The 20,811-nt window shown below is 41.0% G+C and overlaps 1 protein-coding gene across 1 annotated transcript in view; it reads left to right on the top strand.

The window, feature by feature from the left end:
- The window catches only part of LGR4 (leucine rich repeat containing G protein-coupled receptor 4), an 82,968-nt gene that overhangs the window by 25,994 nt on the left and 36,163 nt on the right, over positions 1-20,811 (top strand). The window contains exon 2 of the mRNA XM_075502032.1: positions 10,438-10,509. Coding sequence (XP_075358147.1) covers positions 10,438-10,509 — 72 coding nt within the window. The remainder of the gene's footprint in view (positions 1-10,437; positions 10,510-20,811) is intronic.

Below are 20,811 nucleotides of genomic sequence, written 5' to 3'. Positions count from 1 at the left end.
AAATAATTATAAAGCCATGAATAATGCATAATTTTACTCTCTGCTATAAATAATCTCTGTGTAAGGGAAATACTCCTGCACTGAAAGACATTTTGTTTCCTCCTCCACCTTACAATAAACCTTTCCTTCAGCCCGTAATCCGCACCAAACGTGTGTCTCTTAAAAATTAACTGAAGAGCATGTTAACTTGCGCTATATTCCTCTTCCAGGATACGATCTCTTTCATAATAATGCAGTGGAATTTTTTTCTGGGTTAATTCCCCACCATGTGTCAACATAGGCCATTAACCGTATGTGTGATTGCTTAATGGCTGGCCTGCAGTGACTCAAATACCAGTTCAAAATAGGTCTTTGCATACAAGTATTGTTCTCTCTAAGATCTTGATGATGGCTTGATTGGCACATGAATAGGGTACATTAGAGCTAGTTACTGTGTCTGAAAGAAAGCTAAGACATCATGTTGGAAGAAAAAAAAACCCAACAGGTTGATGTGACATGGGAAGGAGGAGGCAGGAGAAATAACTTACAAATATGGTGGGGGAAAGAGGGGGATGTTACTTCTCTTGCAGGAACAGACCTGTCTGAAATTTTTCAGCCTTTCTGCGGCTGTCAGTGAAAATGTTGTAGGTCTTGCTTCAGCAAAATGCTAAAAGCTTACTGGAATCAACAGGATTTATGCTTTTTTTGTATTTGTACTGAAAAAGGGCTCCATGTACCCCTATTTCCTAAAACTTCTGAATATCTCAATCCTGTCTAATAGCCAGGGTTGGTGGGTAGTTTGAAGTTTGATTGCTTCTGTGAAAAAGCAGGTTAAGTGCTTCATCCCCAAGTGAGCGGTCACACAAACATTCCACTTAGTTTGAGCCACAGACAAGAGGATGGAAACATTGCATATAAACTGCTTGCATAGCTGTTAGAGTGTAATTTCTTTCCACTGCTACCAGATGGAGTGAACCTACACATCTAGCAAATGCAAAACTGTCAGAGCAGTCTCCTGGCCTGTTTTCCTGCTAAAAAAAAAAAAAGTAACTCATTTGTTTTGAAAAGGACATGGAGGGTAGTAGCTGGGCATAGCACACGAGAGCAGCACTGGGCAGCTGGAGGGGCTCCAGGCTCTGCTGGTGACTTTGGGCAGGTGACTTCACCTCGGCGTGCCAGTTTTCCCTCCCATGCTGTTTGTCTTGTCCATTTAAGCAGCAAACTCTTCTAGGTGAGGAGTGTCTCCAGCTGGGTATTTGTACAGCGCCAATCACGTTGACATGTTGAACTAGGGCCCTTAGCTTCTTGTTGCAATGCAAACAACAGATGATAAGACGTTGTGCTTATTAGAGAGATAGCATGGGTACTTAGGAAATGGCAAGCCTATTTGCTGGGTGGGAATGCAACCTGTGTCTTATTTAGCCAGTCACAGCAGATGTTGACTAAGGCTTTAAGTATTTGGGTATTTCCTTTCTTACAAGAATGTTTCCTAGAAGAAGTGGAAAAGGAAGCATGCTCATAAATGAAAAAATGGCATGGCTGATAGGCGTTTTGTGACTGCAAAATGGGCTGTGAATACAGAACAGGTTTCTGTGCTTTTTAAGGGTTGGAGGGCTCTGTGATCATGTCACAGGCAGTAGGACTGTACTTAAGATTGTTGGGGAGAGATGGAATCACAAGGAGAAAAATCTACATAAATGCAAAAACTGGTTTCAAATCTTCCGTTTTATCATTAACAACTTTGTCTATGTTAAAAGGAACAGTAGATGAAGATCAGGAGAGAAATGTGTTGGGGCATGGCAGTAAGGATTGGAGGATACGGGATAGTTAATACTGCAGAGTCCTGGCTGTTGGCATACCCAGAGGTGCCCTCGAGCTGGGCCCTTCCTGCTGGGAGATGGGCACTGGTAGTTGTGCAGATCTTGTCAGAAACTGGGAGAACGTAAATTTTAAATGCAGTACCAGTCTAACATATTCGGGCATCGGTGTGCTATTACCATATAAATGTTAGCTAATAGTATAGTCCGAGGTAGCCAAACCTTGCAGTAATAGATGTAGGTAGCATATAAAAGGTAAGAAATTAATTACTCAGCATATTACTGAAACTTTTTTTAAACTCAAACTTCATTGCAAGCTCAAACACTTTCCAAGTGTAGGCTCCTCTGTAAACATCATCTTTCCTTTGCCTGGTATTTGTTTGCCTCCTGTTCATGACTTCTAGCTGTTGGGGTTGGCATGTCTGCATGTAACATATATCCTTGAATTTTAGCTGCGCTCATTGGATTCACAGTGCAAACAATTACTGTTCAAAGCAGTAGTTGTGAGGTGGTCCTTCTGGAAGAGAATTGTTCGCTCCTTATTATCAGGAAGATACAGTAAAACAAAAAAAAAACCCAAACTTTTTTCTTTTTAATTGAATGAATTTAATTAGAATTTCCGTGCTGATCCTCTAGGCTTTCTATGCTTGCATTACATACCTAATATGATTAAGACATGGGACAGTATTGATGCAAACTCATTTACTCCGTCCCTTCAGTGGTTTTATGTTCATCCTGAAGGAACTGGCTAAATGGGAAAGTAGGTCTAAACCAGGGATGTAATTCAGCTCCTGGTCTCCCCTGGGACTGACTGCTGGGGTGTGCGATTTGGTTGAAAATTACGTTGGTTTTCATCATGTGAGCGTGTTCCTACAAGGAGTTCGGCACTGCATGTGCTTCTTCAAGACTGTAGCACCGCAGTACAACTTAGATTGGTCTAACCTTGAGTTTCCCTGATTTCTCCTCTCCCCCCTGCCCACCCTCCGCTCCAGCTCCTCTGCCCCTCCCTGCTGCCACACCACCAGGCAGTTCTCCTGGTTAATGCAGATGTGACCTGGACCGAATTTGAAGCCCTGACCATTGTCATACAACTACGTATACTTGCGTCCCTTTTTTTTTTTTTTTTTTGATAATCGGCAAAGAATTGTTGGTCTGGTATACTAAGAAAAATATCTGTTGCTTTGTCTTGTTGATCTTCACCCATGTTAATGTGATCAGGACATCATCCACATATCGATGGTCCCAGTGGTAATGAGTGGCTAATTGTTGCCGAGTATTTTCCAGCATCATGTTGACTTGCATTTGCAATAACCTGGCTTATTTAATGTAGTTTCTAAAGATACTAACAGCTCCGGCTTTTCCTAGTACTGCTGAAGCTGGATCGAGGTTACTACCTGGGGAATTTTACATAAGAGCAAGACCTTTTACCTAATGGTTTTGTACAAGTAGGTAGGAGGGCTTTATTCAAATATAGATAGCCCTGCCTAAATCATTTTGTAAGTGTTATAATTAAATAACTCAGTGGCAGAGGGCCCAGACCTTGGAAAAGACTGAATGGAGCCTACAGTATTACATGCTATTATCTATCAGCAAACAGGTTAAGCTTGCTCAGAGGGAGTATTTTATAGGATTTTAAAGGTGCCTTGTTGAAACATGATCTTCTTTCCTTCAACAAACACTCCCCTCTTCCCTCTCTACCTCTCTCCTCTTCCCTCTCTCCCTCTCCCCCTTCCCTTCTGAACTTCACAAAAGATAGAGGTTAGGTGGAGAGCCAAAAAGAAGTTAGCTGTTAATGAAGTGCAGGGGAGCACAGAGGAGTATTTTGTTTTCATTTTGTAAGCAGCCAATCTCTATTGGGTTTGTCCGAGATCTAATTTTCCTTTTCTGTAGCTAGATATTTTATATTTTTCCAGCTTAAGATCTTTTTTACAAAGTGGAGTATTTTAGGTCATTAGCATGCCTTCAGATGCAGTGCACGAATATGGTGGGAAGGTGCATGTGCCCCCAGTTCAGTGCAGATCCAAGTGTTGATAGCTGAGGCTGCAACGCAGGATAGAAAGTGCAGCACCAGCATCTCCAGTGAGTTTTAGGAGATATGCCAGCCCACCAGAGCTGGGTAGCGAGGAAGGTTTCTTTGCCTAAAATGTGCGCACCTTTTGGCTGGGGAGATGCAGTAAAGAGCAGTAGGTATTGTCAAAAAAAAAAAAAAAAAAAAAGGCTGTTGCAGCTATATGTCCCTCAGTCCAGAGAGACGGGCATAATTTTCCTTTTCAATGCCCATCAGTTATTGGGGGTCATCAGCTTTCATTCTTTGCCTATAACTTGGGCTAATTTATTTATCATTTTTGCCTGTCCTTTCTGTAGCCCTCTACAGGAAGTCTGTGTTTCCCATTTTGTGGTCCCTCTTTGTTGTTGCAGCTTTTCTTCTCGTGTAAGAATTATTGTCTCCCTCCTCTGTTTCTGTTGTCTCTAGTCAGCTGTCCTTTCTAGCCAGAATCCTGCTCTGGCAATCGGTAAGAAAGACATTTAGGATAAATCTAACAAGGGTCAGGCTACTTTATGGTAGAGGCAGTACTTTAAAATAAGAGAGAAGGCGATCTGTGCCCTGCAAGAGATGCTGTGCCATGCTGTGTATTTTATCTAATTCTCTTTTGCGTGATACCACTGATGAAAGCTGTGACTGAAGCCACTTTCTAAAGATAAGTAAGAGTTTCTTTTTTTAAAATGTGAGAGAATTAGTAAGTTGCCATTCAGGATATGAAGTATTTCTGCTCATCTTGAAGCCTGGGGAAGTTTGACTTTGGTCAGTGGTAGAATAAAGAATCCTTAAAAACAAACAAACAAAACTTTCCATCAGGAACTGGAATTCTTGCACAGGAGGAGTATAATAAAAAGTTCAAGTGCATTATATTGTCTAGTTCAGGTTTCTGAAATCTCTGCTGCTGGTTGCTTTAAGAGTAGTTTAAACCTCCAGCTTTATGCAGAGAGGAGATGTGGTGCTGTGTGTCTTTACCATGTCCAGCAAAGGTGCTTTCTTCCCCCAAACTAATTTATCTCATTTGATGCCTATTTTCAACAGAGGGAGGTTTTCATAGCCTTTAGCGTCCTTGCTGGTTAGTATACGTACAAGTATTTTTAAAGACTTTCAAGTGTTTCTGTGTTAGGTGAAAGCAGGGGACTTTGCTAAACAAAGCTGGAAATAAAGATTAAAGTAGTTGTCAGAATAACGTGAATGGATCTACTGAAGCAGGCTGAAGAGGTTGAAGCAGGCTGAAGCAGGCTGCTGGAGTACCGTGGCTTGATTTTTCACCTTTGGCCTGTAAAAATTAGTCTCTGCAGTACCTGGGATGGTGAAATAACATTTTCAGTAGGTTTCTTCAAGCTACTTGTTTAAGTTATTTTTTGGTTTGTTATTTTTTTTTCTTTTCTGTAGCACCTTCCTGGAAGAAGGACAAAACTTCTGACTGAGTGCAAGGGCCTTATTTATCGTTCAAAACTGCAGCCATGGCAGCAATAGCACTATAGGAGGGAGCACGGTTGTGTTTATATTCTGGTGTTACATCTCTCTTACCTGAAATGGCGAAACTAATTGTACCTATAAGGCTGTGATTCATGTTATCCCCGAGATGCAGCCTCTTCTTGCTAAAGAGGTTACCACCTTCGGCTGCTCATCATTTTAGTTTCGATGCCAGCTCCTTGCCCGATCACGCCCTGACCTGCCTCGGTTAAAGTTGGTTAAGTGAGCAAAGATTTAGCCTAGCTGCTTAGTACAGATAAGCCCAGTTAATGGCTAACTGCTGAAAGGTGCAGGTCTACCCCTGGCTTCTCCTTCGTTTTCCTGAAGAATCTACGGTGTAAAAACCACGGCATCCCTGTCCTTATCTTCCCTCTCTTAAAGCTGTTGTCTCCGTTTTGTGCTTCCCAGGGAAAACATCCCAGATATAAGTGTGGGGCTGAGTTTAATTTCAAGACAGAGTTGTAGGTTGCTGGGTCGGACAGATCAATACTGCAAAGTGATGAAAGAACAAGAAATTTAAGATAAGCCTTTCAGATACAGAGTCTGAACTTCAGTGTACCAGTAAAATTTAGGGCAAGTGTGGGGGCGTTTTGGTGTTTTGTTTTGTTTGTTGTTTTTTTTGGGGGTTTGGTGGTTTTTTTTTTTTGGTAGTGATTGAAAGGTTTGTAAGTGTTTTGCTGTTTTCAGGGGACTTATGTCTGGATGTAATAACCTGATCCAGAATGGTTCCTTCAGCGTAGTCCTGCTGAAGTGCAGCATCAGGCAACTGGTGACGTGATCCTTCTGTTGTGTGATGGCATCATTCCCGTGGACACTGCTAGAGGTTGGGAAAGTACTCTTAGGTATTTGTTTTGTTTGTTCTTAGAAATTTATTGTATATATTAGGGCCTTAAGTGAGCTCTGGGCTTGTAGGCCTGAGGTCTTTCTGGTAGAGGTAGAGGAACATGTGGAGTAGGGCAGCTTCTCAGTGGAGATTTCTTTGCCGTATCCAAGGCCTGTAGTAACGTTTTATCTTTATTATGTGGACAGCCTCCTTGATTCTGCATGTGCTGATTTGTTTTTTGAAATCATAGAAATAGTAACATGAATATTTTCTAAAATAAAAGAAGTAGAAACTTGACAAGGGCTATTTTTGTTTTGGGCAGTGTTTTTTTGGGAGTATTTGCCATTATTTTGTCATAATATATGGTGCTAGTCCATTTTTGTTGTAGTTCTCCTATAAAGCATGTGTTATTAAAAGTATCTTTCAGATTGACTATGCAAACTTTTTTAGAGAGTAGTTATTCATTCATCTAACTTTAGTGATATGGGTATCTGTTTGCTAATATTGTTTCTAAATGCTTGCATTGAAGCTCATGAACTACTTAATATTTTATTACCAGCAAATAGTGCCCATGAACTCATTCTTTGAGGATATTCTCTAGACTGGAAAAAAAAAAAGAATAATTTTATATATATATATTTAAAAAAATAAAAACAAGTTTCTCATTTTGGCTTCTACAATTCTTTGTGGTTTTATCCTTCTGTATTGGTTGTTCTTTTGCTGATAGTGCACGTCAGATAAGATTAGTGCGTTTTGACCTTCTCATCCCTTACATTGAAACAATTTTTTTCTAGCAGTTTTTCAAAGTGTGGCCTACCCAAGTCCGTTGATTGGTGAGGCATTGGCAATCAGTTTGTGATTTCTGCAGCAAAACTGCTTTTATATAATGATTTTAGTTAAACAAAAATTGATTTAAAACTTGTGTGGTGGTCATTAAGAAGCCTTCAAAATTGGTGTCTCGATGTTCCCCAAAGTCTGTGCATCAGTGCTATAAAGATTGGCTTATGTACTGAGTAGGAGTTACTATCATGTGTAATGAAGGCAAATACAGAAACTTTGTAATAATTCCAGCTTTTTAGCAAGGCATTGTGATAAGCAGTCCCTGAAGATTCACATCATAATGCTAAAGACAGAATTGCAATGTGTCTTTGTGCCTGTTTTTGTTATAAATGCAGTTTCGCTGAAAAGAAGTTTCAGTAAAACTTGTGAATATTGATGATGCTTCTCAAATCTTCATTATTAAGGTCTTCTGTTTTGTGCTTACACCCAAGGAGTCTACTCCCCATATTAAAATTGTGGATGCTAACACTTGGAGCTACAGGCAAAAAAAATTCTTTGCTAATTTCAGATCCCAGAGAAAGGTGAAATTACGTAGAATTTGGATGTCAGCCATGCTGTATGTCTACATGATTTCCATTGACTTGGTTTAGGATTGCATATAACACTTCTGAAGATCAGGCATTTATAGCTCTAGAAACTTCAAGACCATCGCTTTTAGATGGCTGTGATTTCTTACTACTTCTGTCACAAAGAGCTATCGCGTAGTGCAACAAATGTGGTTGCAGTCAGAAGCCTTGACAAAGGGATGTATCGCCATTCGTAAAGCACTTTCTGATGATATGTACTGTTGGCCTATTTTTACTACCGCCATTTGGTACGGTATATATGATAATAGAGTTTTATATCACCTGGACAGTCTTTTAAGAGTGTTGTGATTCTCTTGCACAGGTTACTGTTTGTTAGGATTCATGTAGGGTCTCCACTCCCTTCTTACCCTTCTGCCCTCTTCATAAATGTTTCCTAGTTGATACTGGAAGGGGATGTGTAATCATCTGGAAAGGAGAGGACTAGCCTGGATGTGTGAAACACGTGTATTCATGACAATTTGAAAAATGTATACGGGGAGTAGGGAGAATAAAAGTTGCAGTCTCCTGTGGAGCAGACAGCTGACGATTCATGTATCTGATACTTTTATTTACTTCTCTGCACAAGAAGAAAAATGTCCCCTGCAGCAACTGCAGCATCTCACGGTACCCAAGCTGCCGCTGAGATACAAAGCACCTCTTAAAGCACGCAGGCTGTGGAGTTCAGAAATAAATCATCTCCAGTTCAGCTCCTTCTGGAGCTTAGTGAAGGAGTCTGTTGTGTCGCAGTGGGTTTCCTCGGTCGTCTTGCACAATTGGGTTTGTTTTGTATGTGCTGAACCTTATTTTGATCTCCATTGCTCTTGAGTTACGTTAGTATACTCTTAACAGCTGCTGAGGAATAACTCTCTTGGTTTACACTGGGGTATGAGAAATGGAGTTTTGGCCTGCTATTTAATAAACGTTTAGTTTAAAGAAACAGTTGCATCTAGATTTAATGCAAGAGTGCAGTGTTCGCATCGGTGGCGGCTGGGGCCTGTGCTGCTCGGTCAGGGGCAGCAGACCAGTTGCCGGTTATTTGTTAATATCAACATAAATTCACTGACATCAGTTGACATTGTCAACTGCTGTGGGGAAATCCCCCCCCCCCCCCCCCCCCCCCCCGTAGCTTTTTTTTTTTTAATATAGTGCATTCTGTTGTCAGTATAAATAAGGAAACTTTTTTTAATGAGCCATGTTAGACATTATGGTCTGGCAACTGGTGGAATACTGTGGGCACTCTTTGCAAAAAGTGGTTTAATTAGCTGCTGCAATGTTTTTGGTGGGTTATATGGTACTGACATGGCATTTGGTTTGTCACAGCATGAAAGAAGGTACAAATGTCCTAAGACACCATTTCCTCAGAAGGGGTGCTGACCCCTCCGCATGCTCCTTGCTCCCCTTAGGGGCCTGACTCTGAACCTCCCAAGGTCAGCACCGAGTCCTGTCATGGGTGGGAGCCATGCAAGGTATCCTGAATGTGAAACTTTAATTTCTCGAGGGGGCTGTTTTTGCTGCTGCAAAATGGCTCTTCAGGGATTTGTGTCCTTCCAGTATAGCAGGGAGAGTCTAAATTGAGCTTTCTCTGCCTCATCAGAAGAAGTGATAATTCCAGTTGAGGCAGATGTTTGCAAAACAGTGGTGGCTATGGATGGGCTAAGAACATCTGCCCCAGCAGTAGGCAAGGGCTGGTACTGTATTGTGAGGTTGAGCTTTTTAGGTGGCAAACAAAATCTGCTGTCCTGCATGGAGTCACCAGCCCTTCAGATCTTCATGCAGGAACTTCAGTGGTACTTCTTGACTATCGGTGAGATGGAAGGGGTGGTTTGGCTTTGTTTGGTTGCTTTTTACCCGAAATATGTGAGAAGGTGGCACACAGATGCTAGAGAACGTGTGGAAGACAGCAAGCAGAAGGCAGCTGGGAGGGCTGTACTAATGAGTCTCACTGAATTGCTTGTTAAACTACTTAATAAAAAAAAAAAAAAGCAGTAACCAAGTGGAAAGTAAGAACTTGGGTTATGTCATGAATTGTTAGGCAGTTAATAGTTTAATTATCAAACTGAATTGTTTTCGTGCTACTTTTACTCACATTGAGTAATAACTTGCTTTAGGACTGGATTATCTGTGATGGTTATGTAGGTGTGAACTGAGGTGATGGCACCAAGTTTGCCACTTACTGCTCCTTTGGAAAGAAAAAAGCTGAACAGGTCTGCATACCTATCATGTAAGCACTTGCTGCCGGCCTGTCTCTGCTCACGGACTGAGAATGCAATCTGCTTAAAACTATTACCTCGAGGACTTCTATAGGTTTTGTACAAAAAAATGACTGTGGTAGAGCTAGGACATGTTTCTGCTATTCTTGTCAGTTGTTCCAGAAGCCATGTTTGCCAGAAACTCTTTATTAAGTCCCAATGCATGTATTCATTTTTTTTTAAAGACATTGTGGGATGAAAATTTGCGTGGTGGGTGGTCACAATCTTTTTTTTTTTTTTAATTTTTTCATATGCTGTGGTTTTAGAGCGGTCTTAATCATCTGTGTTAAAATTGTATGCATGTGTTAGTTGGTAAAAATTAGTCCTGCGGATAACAGTACTGTAGAGCCTCTTCTATACATCCATACCCTGTAGTTTCCCAGTAACTTGTTTTGCTTAGAGCTGTCAGAAAAGGTTTTTATCAACTTTTCATTATATAGGTCTTTGCTGCAACTGGATTTTCAAATTACTGTGCTTTGAAAGTTTAGCATGCAAATTTCTAGCAAAAGATACTACTGTGTGATGCTAGAATATTTTTTTTCCTGTTATCATACCATCTGATAAGGCTTTTTTTTCCTCTTCTTTTTCCTAGAGTGTAAAAATTCCTTACTGTTTGTTGATAAATCTGTATTTCTTCCTTCTCCAGAGATATCAGCATGAATAACATCACAAGGCTACCAGAGGATGCGTTCAAGAACTTTCCCTACTTGGAAGAGCTGTAAGTATTTCACACACATTAAAGTTGTGCTACAACGTCAGATGGCTGCGTAAAGTGGAAGGTGGGTGGGGAAAGAAATAGTGTTGAGTTGAGCTGCGAACAGAGAAAGCAATTATACTTTAAAAAAAACACCAACCTGTACATGTTTGGAAACCGGAACAGTAAATGCTACTTACAAGGGACTTTTTACGGTAATTATTTTAATCATGGCTAGAGTGATGACACATACTAATTACAGTGTTATCCAAAGATAACACGAGAGGTGTGTAATTACCATTGTTTCCGAAGGAGCTACAGTATAGCTGTTGCATAAGTTCCATAAAATACATGTTGTTTCATTTACTGAGCAGCTTGCTCCCATTGCCCCTGTAGGCTGCAGATGCAGCGCTCACAAGCCCATCCTGACCTGCATCAGAAATTCAAGTTCTGTGATACAGAGCTGCTTATTCTTAGTTTCTCTGGCAGAAATTCTCTCTCCGGTTCCCATCTCCCTCTTGTCCCACTCTTTTTTTTTTTTTTTTTTTAGCTTTTTTTTTTTTTTAGGTGTTACTCAGGTGATACTTGGACTTCTGAATTCTCAAGCTGCGCTAAGACTCGTGTACCCAGTGGGTTGCTGAACTGAAGTCTTAACTGAGATGCCTTTGCAAAGTTGAAGCACCCTTTCACAGCATAGCCTTGGATTAGGTTGGGTTTCACAGTCAATAAATAGGGAGAAGGCTTTGAATTTCAATAACTACTTTAGTAAGTACTATTATGTGGCAAGTGACTTCTGTGTGCCTTAGTTTCCTTATCTATGAAGAGAGGGTAATGGTTCAACCTTTGCCAGAGAGCGTTGAGAACTTCCAGTAATAAGCAATAGATAAGACAATACCACTGCAATTTGCTTTGCTTCTCTTGCATTTTCACAGTGTCAAAGTATCATTTCTCGTATCAAAGAGCATTTAAAATACAAAGTAAGGCTGTCCTTAGTTATGACTTTGGCTAGACTGGAACTATGAATGCTGTGTTGAGAGGTTTATTTCAATAAATGCACCTTAGGGAAAGAGCAGCTCATTTCCTCAAAGAGACAAACCCTTATGAAGTAGGCAAGCATTGTTCCAACTTCACAGGTTCTGGTTTATTCCCTGTGATTTCAGGTATTGCTTAAATTTGCAATATAGTCGAGAATCCCTCATGAAGGAAAATAGATTTACCAGGATTTCAGATGGTGCGTGTGTGTAATTGACACAATTTAAGAAAGGCTCTATGGCATGAGTAGTCAATTAAAAAAACAATAATTAGAGGCCTGGGGAGGCCTGCTTGGCTCAGAATATATACTAGCCAACATTCCTTATGTGCTTTATAATATGCACTGCTGTATGTCTGTATGTTGTTTTGTTAGACTATATTTGTAGTTCAGTTTTTTTTCCAAATTCTTTATAGTCATATTTCACACCAAAAGTTGAAAAAACAAACAATTCTGTTTTCCCAACTTCAGATGGCTGTGGGAGACTTCATTTTTTCCCCTATAAGTAATTAAGCAATAAAACCTAACTGGTGGGTGTGCATATTGTGTAACTTCCATAAACCCTGGGGTGTGTCAGGAGGTAAAGAGAAAAGGCAGAGCCTTCAGCCATCATCTATTGTGCTTATTGCCTAAGAGCCATTTGCTCCGTCTACCTCATTGTCCCCCTAAATTCCAGCATTTCAGTTTGCAAAAAAAAAAAAAGTTAGTATTAAGCTCAGAATTACATGTGAACACCCAGAAGCTTTAAATCATTCCTCGCATGCTTACTTGATATGTTAAAGCAACTTCTGGAAAAAAAAACCAACACCAAAAAACAAAACCCAACAACTTCACAGTAAAAATGATACTTGCCAAATGTTTGGACATATTTGAATCAATCATAATTTCTTAGTACAATAGAAAAAAATACAATTTTCATTTCATGTTCGAGTTACCTCCTACAGCTGCAGAGGTAGGAGAAACTCCAGAAAGATTAGAAAGAAAAACTCTCTCCAATTCAACAGCTAACACGGATGCAGAAAGACCGGAAAATGACCGTGAGAGCAGAGCCATAAGTAGGCACTATTTATGTACAGTACTTCTCAGTTGAAAACCATTAACTGAGACCTGTGAGTTGTTAGTAATGTTTTGCAGCAGCAGCCTGCTTTGAATTTGAAGCCTGTTTGCAGAGGCTCTGGCCGTGCCCACCAGCAGTGAAACGAGGAAGGTTTCTTCCTTCTCTGTAAAGACCTGGTTACGGTCATCCATGCACAAGTCAACTCCAGGTTCCCTTGCTTCATTTCACATTCTTCCTAGAGGGGATACAATGAGTAAAGTAGATTCAAGGAAAAGCAGCTTCCCTCCTTAATAGAAATGACCAGCACCAGACATGACATATTTTTGCTCATTCTGCCCATTCCTTTTTCTCTATGGGACAGGGTACAGAAATTTTTTTAGTCTTTATTTTTGCTGGTTGTAGACAGAAAAAACCAAACTCGTACTTCCCACTGTACAACCACAATTTTCCCTCTCCACTCTAAGATGATTTTCAAGCTCTCTTCCGGGCTTTTATTTATAGTTGAACAGATCCAAGTTCTGACTGCCAGGCACTGGCAAAGTTGCTTTTTCAGCACAGAAACCTGGGTGTTCCATGCCAAAGAAAAAGAGACAGAGTTAAAGCAAAGTGGTGTTGAAATCTATGCTAGAAGTGACTTTTCCATCTAGAACTTTTCCCAAGAATTACACGCCTAAAGCAAATTAAAATCCCACAAACTTAATGGGAATGCAGTAAGTACTCACACCACCACGGACTCCAGTATCTCTTCATCTAGGAGACAGCCCCAGACACCTTTCTCTTTATACCATGCTTTACCTCTGCCATTTGTCAAATGCTCCAGGCAATTAGCCCCTGACAGACTTGGTTAATTAATATTGCAAAATAATATCACAGAATTTAATTGAATGTAAATGGGAGGCAATTAGATGTATTATATAGGCAACTGAGTTTTACACAGTGCATGTATGGAGAGTATGGGATTAAAAAATGCAGTAGGAGTAATTTAAAATGGGGGCTGTCATTTCCTTAATGCAACGAATTATTTGGTAGTCCGAAGAGACTTCAGAGGATTGTTTTTTGAATCCTAAAATGAACACTAGCAAATAAAAGTGGAAGAAGCAGCGTACCAGACTTGTAAAAGGCGGCTGCTCGATTAAAAGGTGCCTTCTATGTCACTGAAGGGGGAGTGACCTGGGTGCTTCGATGTATGCATCCCGTGCTGTTTTTAGATGTGCTGGGTTATCCGAGACACCCGCACAAGGCTGGCAGGTCTGACGCAGATGGGAGACCGATGGCCGCCTGGAATGGCAGTTGGGGCCAGGTGGAAGAGGGCATCTGAAATGGCACTAAATGGCCATCTTTAGGGAACTGACTCCCCTGCGAAGTATCAAATTTGCAGGTATAATTTGAGGATTTTTACCTTTGAGATAGTGTCCTGCCTGAGTATTACTCGCAGGTACAAGCAAAGGGATTCCAGCTTGTCCGTGGGCAGAATCCACCCGTTGGGTTATGTGCTCCGTGTGCCCCCTCTTCACAGCCTCATCATGCGTGTCGCTACATAGCACACTTATCATATGTCTGTAGGATTCTTGCACTATTTATAAATGTTATAAAAATTCTCCATCTCTGTGTAACTGATACCCATCTGGAAGTAATTTGCAAATGATTGAAACTGCAATGGTCAGAGTCAGTGAGGAGCAGACCACCAAGGGTTTTGCCACAGCAGTTAATGAAGTGTATTCTCCAGAAAATGTTAACGTAAATATGCTGCAGCCCTGAACTTGATATGGAAACTAAAAATCCTTGAAGAACTTGGCCACAGTTTTCTAACCACACCTTAAAGTATTTATAGAAAGCTAGAAGAGGGAAATATAGTTAGATAATGCAGTGTTTTTAGAAAGCAGAAACCATTTTCCAGTGTGAATTTTTAACTAGAAGAGCCAGGCTGTGTTATGTTTTGATGCTCTTCTAAATGGTGGCAGTTCCTTCTAATATTTAAAGTTATCTAAAGTAGTCTGAAGGGTTTTAACTATGTGATTTCCATTCCCTATATTTGTGAATGATCTGCTGGATTAATTAAAAAGGCACTCTCTCATCAAGGAAGGCAAACCAAAATTATTTTTATTCTTGGCCAGTTTTCCAGTCTGGCTTCAGAAACTCAAACCACTCGAATAAAGAAAAGTCTCCTTGACTTAATGACCTTTTAACCTTGTTTTAATTTCCACTCTTAACCCTTTAAGATGTTGTCTTATTTGCCCTGCACAGATGGGTGAGGTTTAGATGATAAGGTTTTGGCTGTCTGGCTACGGGGCCATGTGAGAGCTGGTAGGAAGGCAGAGGACAGCAAGCTGTCCTGCTGTCCAGTAGGTTGCCCGTGGCACAAGCATGTGGTTGTCTGAAGGGGAGCACTGGTCCCCTCCCAACCAGTCAGCCTTGGGGCAAGGCTCTGACCTTCTCCAACAAGGGCTAGGGAGGATGCTGTCTGACTTTTGAAGGGTTTTGAAGACCATATCATGCCCAGTAATACTGCAGGGAAAATAATCACTGCTGAAGGCACCAAGAGACAGCAGTGCTTGATTACCTTCCCGATGTATGCTGATGTCAGGGTCCGTTGTGTTTCTGGTTTTTGTTCGTATATGATATGAAACAGTCTCTCTTCTGTGACACTACCCTCAGATACTTACTTTTTTTATCAGTCAAGGACAAACTTTATTAAGGGTTTTATTCAATAGCTGGTGAAAATGGTTAGGGAAATAAAGTGATAAAAGGAAAGTTTAGATCAATAAAAGCTTTTTCTGAAAGACAATGCTAATCTGCTTTTTGAGAGATGAATAAACAGTAAGCGAGAGACAGCACATGTGCAACTTTTCAGGAAAAAAGAAATAGTACAACTGAGGATTTGCTTGACTATTTAATTATATCCATGCTGATCACAGCACTAGGAGATCTACTTAACCATCTCAAACCCCTCCCCCACCCCCCACAAGAGTGTCTGATCATGGCTTTTAATTGACAAAGTATATTTTAAGAACATAAGGATTAATTAAAATGCATACTGGCAGTGAAAATGAGGTGTTTTTGCCATAAGGTTGTAATCAGGAAGTATCTGCAAGGGAAATGTCTAGAGTTATTTTTCCTCTTGACTGCAGCTGAAGATGACCACCTGGCTGAAATGTCACAGCTGCTTGCTTTTGTAGTATCTATTTCAGTGTGTAATTTAGATGGTCCCCTTCCTTCTAATTTCTGCATCAGCACCAAGTTGTATTATCCTTGGGGAGGGAGGGGGAGCGTCTGTCTTTATTACTTTGGTTTTATGAATAAGGCATGTCTTGGAGTTCTGCCAAGGCCACCAAGGCTGAGCTGGGATGCAGTGTCTTTCCTCACCTGGCTGTGGAGCATTTGGTGGAAGGAGGTTTTTGTCCTTCAGTGCTAGGTCTTTTAAAATAGTATTTTCAAGGTAGCCTGTGAACGTTGATGAGATGGTGCGGTTCCTCTCCCTTTCATAGACGTGAGCAGGATTTGTAGTGGGAAGCTGGAGACAAAGGCCTTGTTTTGAGTAGAAAAGGTAAGGATGAATCTTCATGAGAAAAGTTGTCCTGATGCCTTGTGTAAGTTGACATGTGGTAACTGAGGCTGTGGTTAAACATCCTCTTGTGAAACTAGCTGGTACGATTGGAGACGTTGCCTCCCTATATCTGTCCATTTAGCCCTGCCAGCAGACACGGAGGAACAAGCCAAGAGCTCTCTTCAGCTGCCTTGTTATAAAGGCAGCCAGTGTAGACGTCCTCTTGGTATTTCAAAAATAGCTGGCTGACGTTGTGTTGGAAGCTGATGAGCACTCTTCATCCGTCTGCCAGCTCTGAATATTTGAACAGCTGGAGGAGGTAGTTTCCTCAGTTGCTCCAGCTTGAATTCCAAGAGGTAAAGTTCTAATGAAGAAAATGCAAGGTGTAGGTTTCACATGTGGTAGCAAGTTAAGAACCTAAGCTTCAACTTGACCAGCTAGCATACATTAGAAGCGTTTGCTATCTTGTGTGCGCCGGAGCTTTAGAAAGTGTGTTGGCGTGTTGTAACTTGCACCTTCAAATTCTAGTCAAGACAAACCTTTAGGCAAAGACTCCCAAGTAGAATTAACCACAGTCAGCTAAGATATTTTTAAACATCACCTACTTGGTCTGCACTAGATGCTAAATGATGTTTAAAAACATGTTGGCCAACCTGTGTTTAATTAATGTTTTCTTATCTATGCGAGTCCTAAATCAGTTTGATTCTGGATCCGTTTCAATCCTGCTGATACAAGAATAATATTTCTGTAGCTTAGAAGGTTCTTGCTGTGCTCAACAGTTGCATATTTTTCTTGTTTGTGGGGACAAATGCTAGTAGGTTGTGTAAATTCCATTGTTTTTAGAAGATGAGGAAGTTTTTTTCCAGTTTCTGTTTCTACATGTTAATTTCAAAAGTTGGCACAGTTGCATATAAGGATCTGGAGACTGGTTATTCTGCTGCAAGTACATTTAGAGGGAAACAAAACTTTTTCCTTATCTGTCGTCTTTGAGTTTGTGTTCAGCATTATTTCCACATGCGCATGCACACAGAAGCTGGCTTAGCTAAATGGCCTGGAGGCTGAACTGTTTGGTGTTACGCTTCAAGACCCGTCTTACGAGCCTGAATTTATTATGCTGCCTGGGCTGCCAGGCTGGGGCTGTCTGAACATATAAACCAGATAAACTTCTGGAGGCCAAGCAGTAGCCTCAGAAGCTCTCAGACTGGGTCTGTCCAGGTAGAGTCCCCCAAACAGTGCTTGTACCGTGCAGTCCACCTCCTCTTTTCAGTTTCAGGAATTGGAACGTGGGACAAAAGATGTATGTGTGCAGGCGAGCAGGCAGCCAGTTCCAGGCTCAAGCCTCGAGAAGAGTCACAAAAGCCTTAGATATTCAGAGAGAAATGCAGAAAAAACAAATGCTATCTGTTGGAGGTAAATGCATTATCCCTGTACTCAGAGAAAGTAATTGTGTTCTGTCATCATAGTGTCTTGATATGACACCATATCAAGACACCATATCATGTTACCATAAGAAGACATGGTAAGGGATTAAGTCATTCTTTTACTTCCTTTCCTCCCCTCCTCTTGGGTGGTTGTATCTTGGTATAGTTTTTGTGAGTACTGAGGTAACTCTTGCCTAATTAGCATTGGCAGATTTTATCCTGGCACAGAAGTAGTAACCTGTACTCATGTAAAGTTCTTTTCCTGCCCTTCCTATATAAAAGTAAAATTCTAGACGATTCTGATAAAACATTTGCTTTTTTTTCAGCTGGGGGAAAGTTAACAGTTGACCTAAATCTGAAACAAAGAATCATATTGAAAATTACTCCCGTTTCTCTAAGGTCATTAATTGTGGAGGTGTCTACAAAACCTGGGTCTTGTATTTACCCAGTATGTGTATCAAGTGGTTAGAAAACTGGTAACAAAGGTTTAATTGCCAAGTATATGTAGATTTAATCCACTTCCACATTTTGCAGCGTCACTTGCTAGATGCGTGGTCATTCAAAAGATCCCATGCCTGGAAAGCCAGTAAATATCAGGGCAAGACACAGTGTGGATGGACAGATTAAAGCAACTTTGAGGATTTACTATCTCAACAGTCATTTCTTCCACTCTCTCATGTCTAACCATCAATATATTTAATGATCTTGGAAACCTTCTGAGCATCCAAATAGCACTAATCTGCTAAAAGCACAAATCTGTAGTTGATTCAGTTGTTGCATCCCAGTTGATGAAAACCGAGCTTGGTTAATTTCATCTCTGTGTCTCTGCTTTACAGACTAGGTAAGTGAAATGTATTTATAGCTAGGAAGGAGTGTATTGGTGCTGGAAGAGCTCCTTGTCGGTTCAGTGTAGCAGCCCATCTGCTGATGTGCACGAGCAGCAGAGAGCCTGTCTCCCTCACGTGCTGCTCTCTGCCCGTGATGAAGCCGATATCAAATCCACAGATCCCTCTCAGAGTGTCGGAGCCCTCTGAACTGGAGCTGTCAACCACAATTTCCCCTCTGCTTTCTCAGCAGCTGGCTCACTGCTGTGGAAGTCATTCCCATAGCACAGCTAAGTGCCCCCGATCTCTCAGCATCCACAGCAAAAAGGGGAAGTTAATGTTAGAGATGGCTTTTTGAGGGGATGGGAAGAAGAAATCAAATCCTGAAAGCCACCCAGCCTCTCCCCTACTCTGCCACTGAAGTATTTTAAGTTTGTGCATCATGGTGAGGAACATGGAATATTTGTCTCGGGTAGCTTCTTCTCCAGTAATCACAATGGCGTCTGCAATGATTGCTGTTCGTGCAGTGAGAAATTAGAGGGAAATAGAAATCCAGAGTGGCAGAACCTAGATCAGCGTATGCAGACTTGCCGGAGTGCCTTGAGATAGCCATCGAGGGAAACGTCTGCCTGGCCTATGGCAGAGCAAAGGAAAGTTGTCGCGACACAGTGCAAGATGTGCAAAGGCAATTAGGGAGAAGAAGGTGCATTTTATAAAATGTATTCTGCTTTCCACTTTAGAGGTAAGAAGAATCGAAGTTGTATATGCAATGCAAGAACTTGTCATTGCTGTAGACTAGGTGTTACCGATTTTCAAGACAACACGATATTGTTTATTGTTAAGACATGTCCATGTTAGAAAATTTGTGCAAACTTCTGTTCTTTTTCTGGAGAGTACTAGTTGGGACTAGTACTAGAGTACTAGTTGGGACAAAGACAGCTTGCTTCAACAGCTCATATTGTATTGTTTTAGGTTATATGTGTTTCCTTCAGTGCGTATGTGTTGTAGCGTGTGGGCTCTACTTCGAGGACGTCTTGCCCCAGTACAGATGCTGCTTGCAAATGGAATGATAGAGCATAATTTGCATGGATGGGAATGCTTGCTTTCTTCAAAATCCATCATAATTTATTTTCCTGTTAACAAGATAAAATATAATTGTAACTATTCTTTGGTAGTCCATGAAAAGGAATATCATAGAGCCATTATTTTGTCTTGCAGTGGGTGCTGGTGACTCTTGCTGACAATTAACAGTAGAACTTATGGACAGGCTTTAGACTTCTTTTAATCAATCAGTTTTAGTTTACTTAAACATTTTAAATTTTTAGACCAGGAATGCATTTTGAAAACAAACTGTTACCTTGAAGTTCAGTATAACTTTGAGAAAGCTGTAACTGCTAGAAAGGGGAGTCTTGGGATGAGATGTGCCTACTCAGCTGGATGGAGTTGGTGCAGTTTCAGTGCTGGTTGTAGTTACAGACTTGCTTTTTCAGTCCTGATGCATCTTGGCTTACGTACTCATGATTTTATAAATAGCGGTTGAGGTCGTATAATACTGAAACTACTGCAAGAAAAGGAGAAGGGGACAAACGCTTTTTCCATTAGCAGCAGCAGAATAAAGTATCCATTTAGTTATGCTAAATTGGCGTGGAAGAATTGGGAGTAATCTGTAGGTTATTGATTGGCTTCACAGCCGTGCAGCAGGCTGCAGCTGACAAAAGTCCCAAAGGGGCTGTTTGCTAATCACAGATAAGCAAAGCGAAGTTTAGTCCGGTGATACGGCTTCCGTTTACCAGCCCGGCCCCTTCTGCAGCTGCCCAGCTTGGGTAGGAGCTGTCTGCACAGGCAACGGATCTCTGCATGGGGGAAGCGGTGAGCCCCTGGTATTTTCCTGCAAATGACTGTACCTCTTGTGTAAAGCTTCAAGCCTCGATGAATAAATTGCAGCACAGAACTATGCATCATCTGTTAAGAAAACTGAATTCTGTTCCAAAGCAGCTGCTTTTCTGGAGTAAGTGGAACCTGAAGCTCTTTTCTTAAATTTGAGAAAATTTAATCCATGATACCCAGCAAGTGTGTCTATAAGGCGTTTTCAAGGGTTACTTCTGTTGCAGGAGAACATGAAGTAAAATTCAAGTTTGTGTGGGAAACACAACCTTGAAAAAGTTGATGTGAGGGACAGGCATGTAAGGATGGCAGAACAGTTTGATGTAAGACAGCAAAAAAGTAAAGAAATTGCAAAAGTGCAAGTGGGAAAGCAATGGAATATTTTCCAACGGGATGAAAATAGGTAGGTAAAAGTTGGAGAGCTAAAAGGAGATGTTGCGTGGGCAGACAACCAGTGGTGGGCAGTCTGAAGGCGACTGTGGACTGTTCAGCCTTGACTAGGTCTTGAGTCTTACCAGAAGGCAGCTAAGGTAGAAATAAAAATCATATATCAGGTGATTTATTAT

This window comes from Mycteria americana, chromosome 5 (assembly GCF_035582795.1).
Source record: "Mycteria americana isolate JAX WOST 10 ecotype Jacksonville Zoo and Gardens chromosome 5, USCA_MyAme_1.0, whole genome shotgun sequence".
NCBI lineage: Eukaryota > Metazoa > Chordata > Aves > Ciconiiformes > Ciconiidae > Mycteria > Mycteria americana.
The sequence above is the reverse complement of the archived record's forward strand: the minus strand, read 5'-3'. Positions and strand labels throughout refer to the sequence as shown.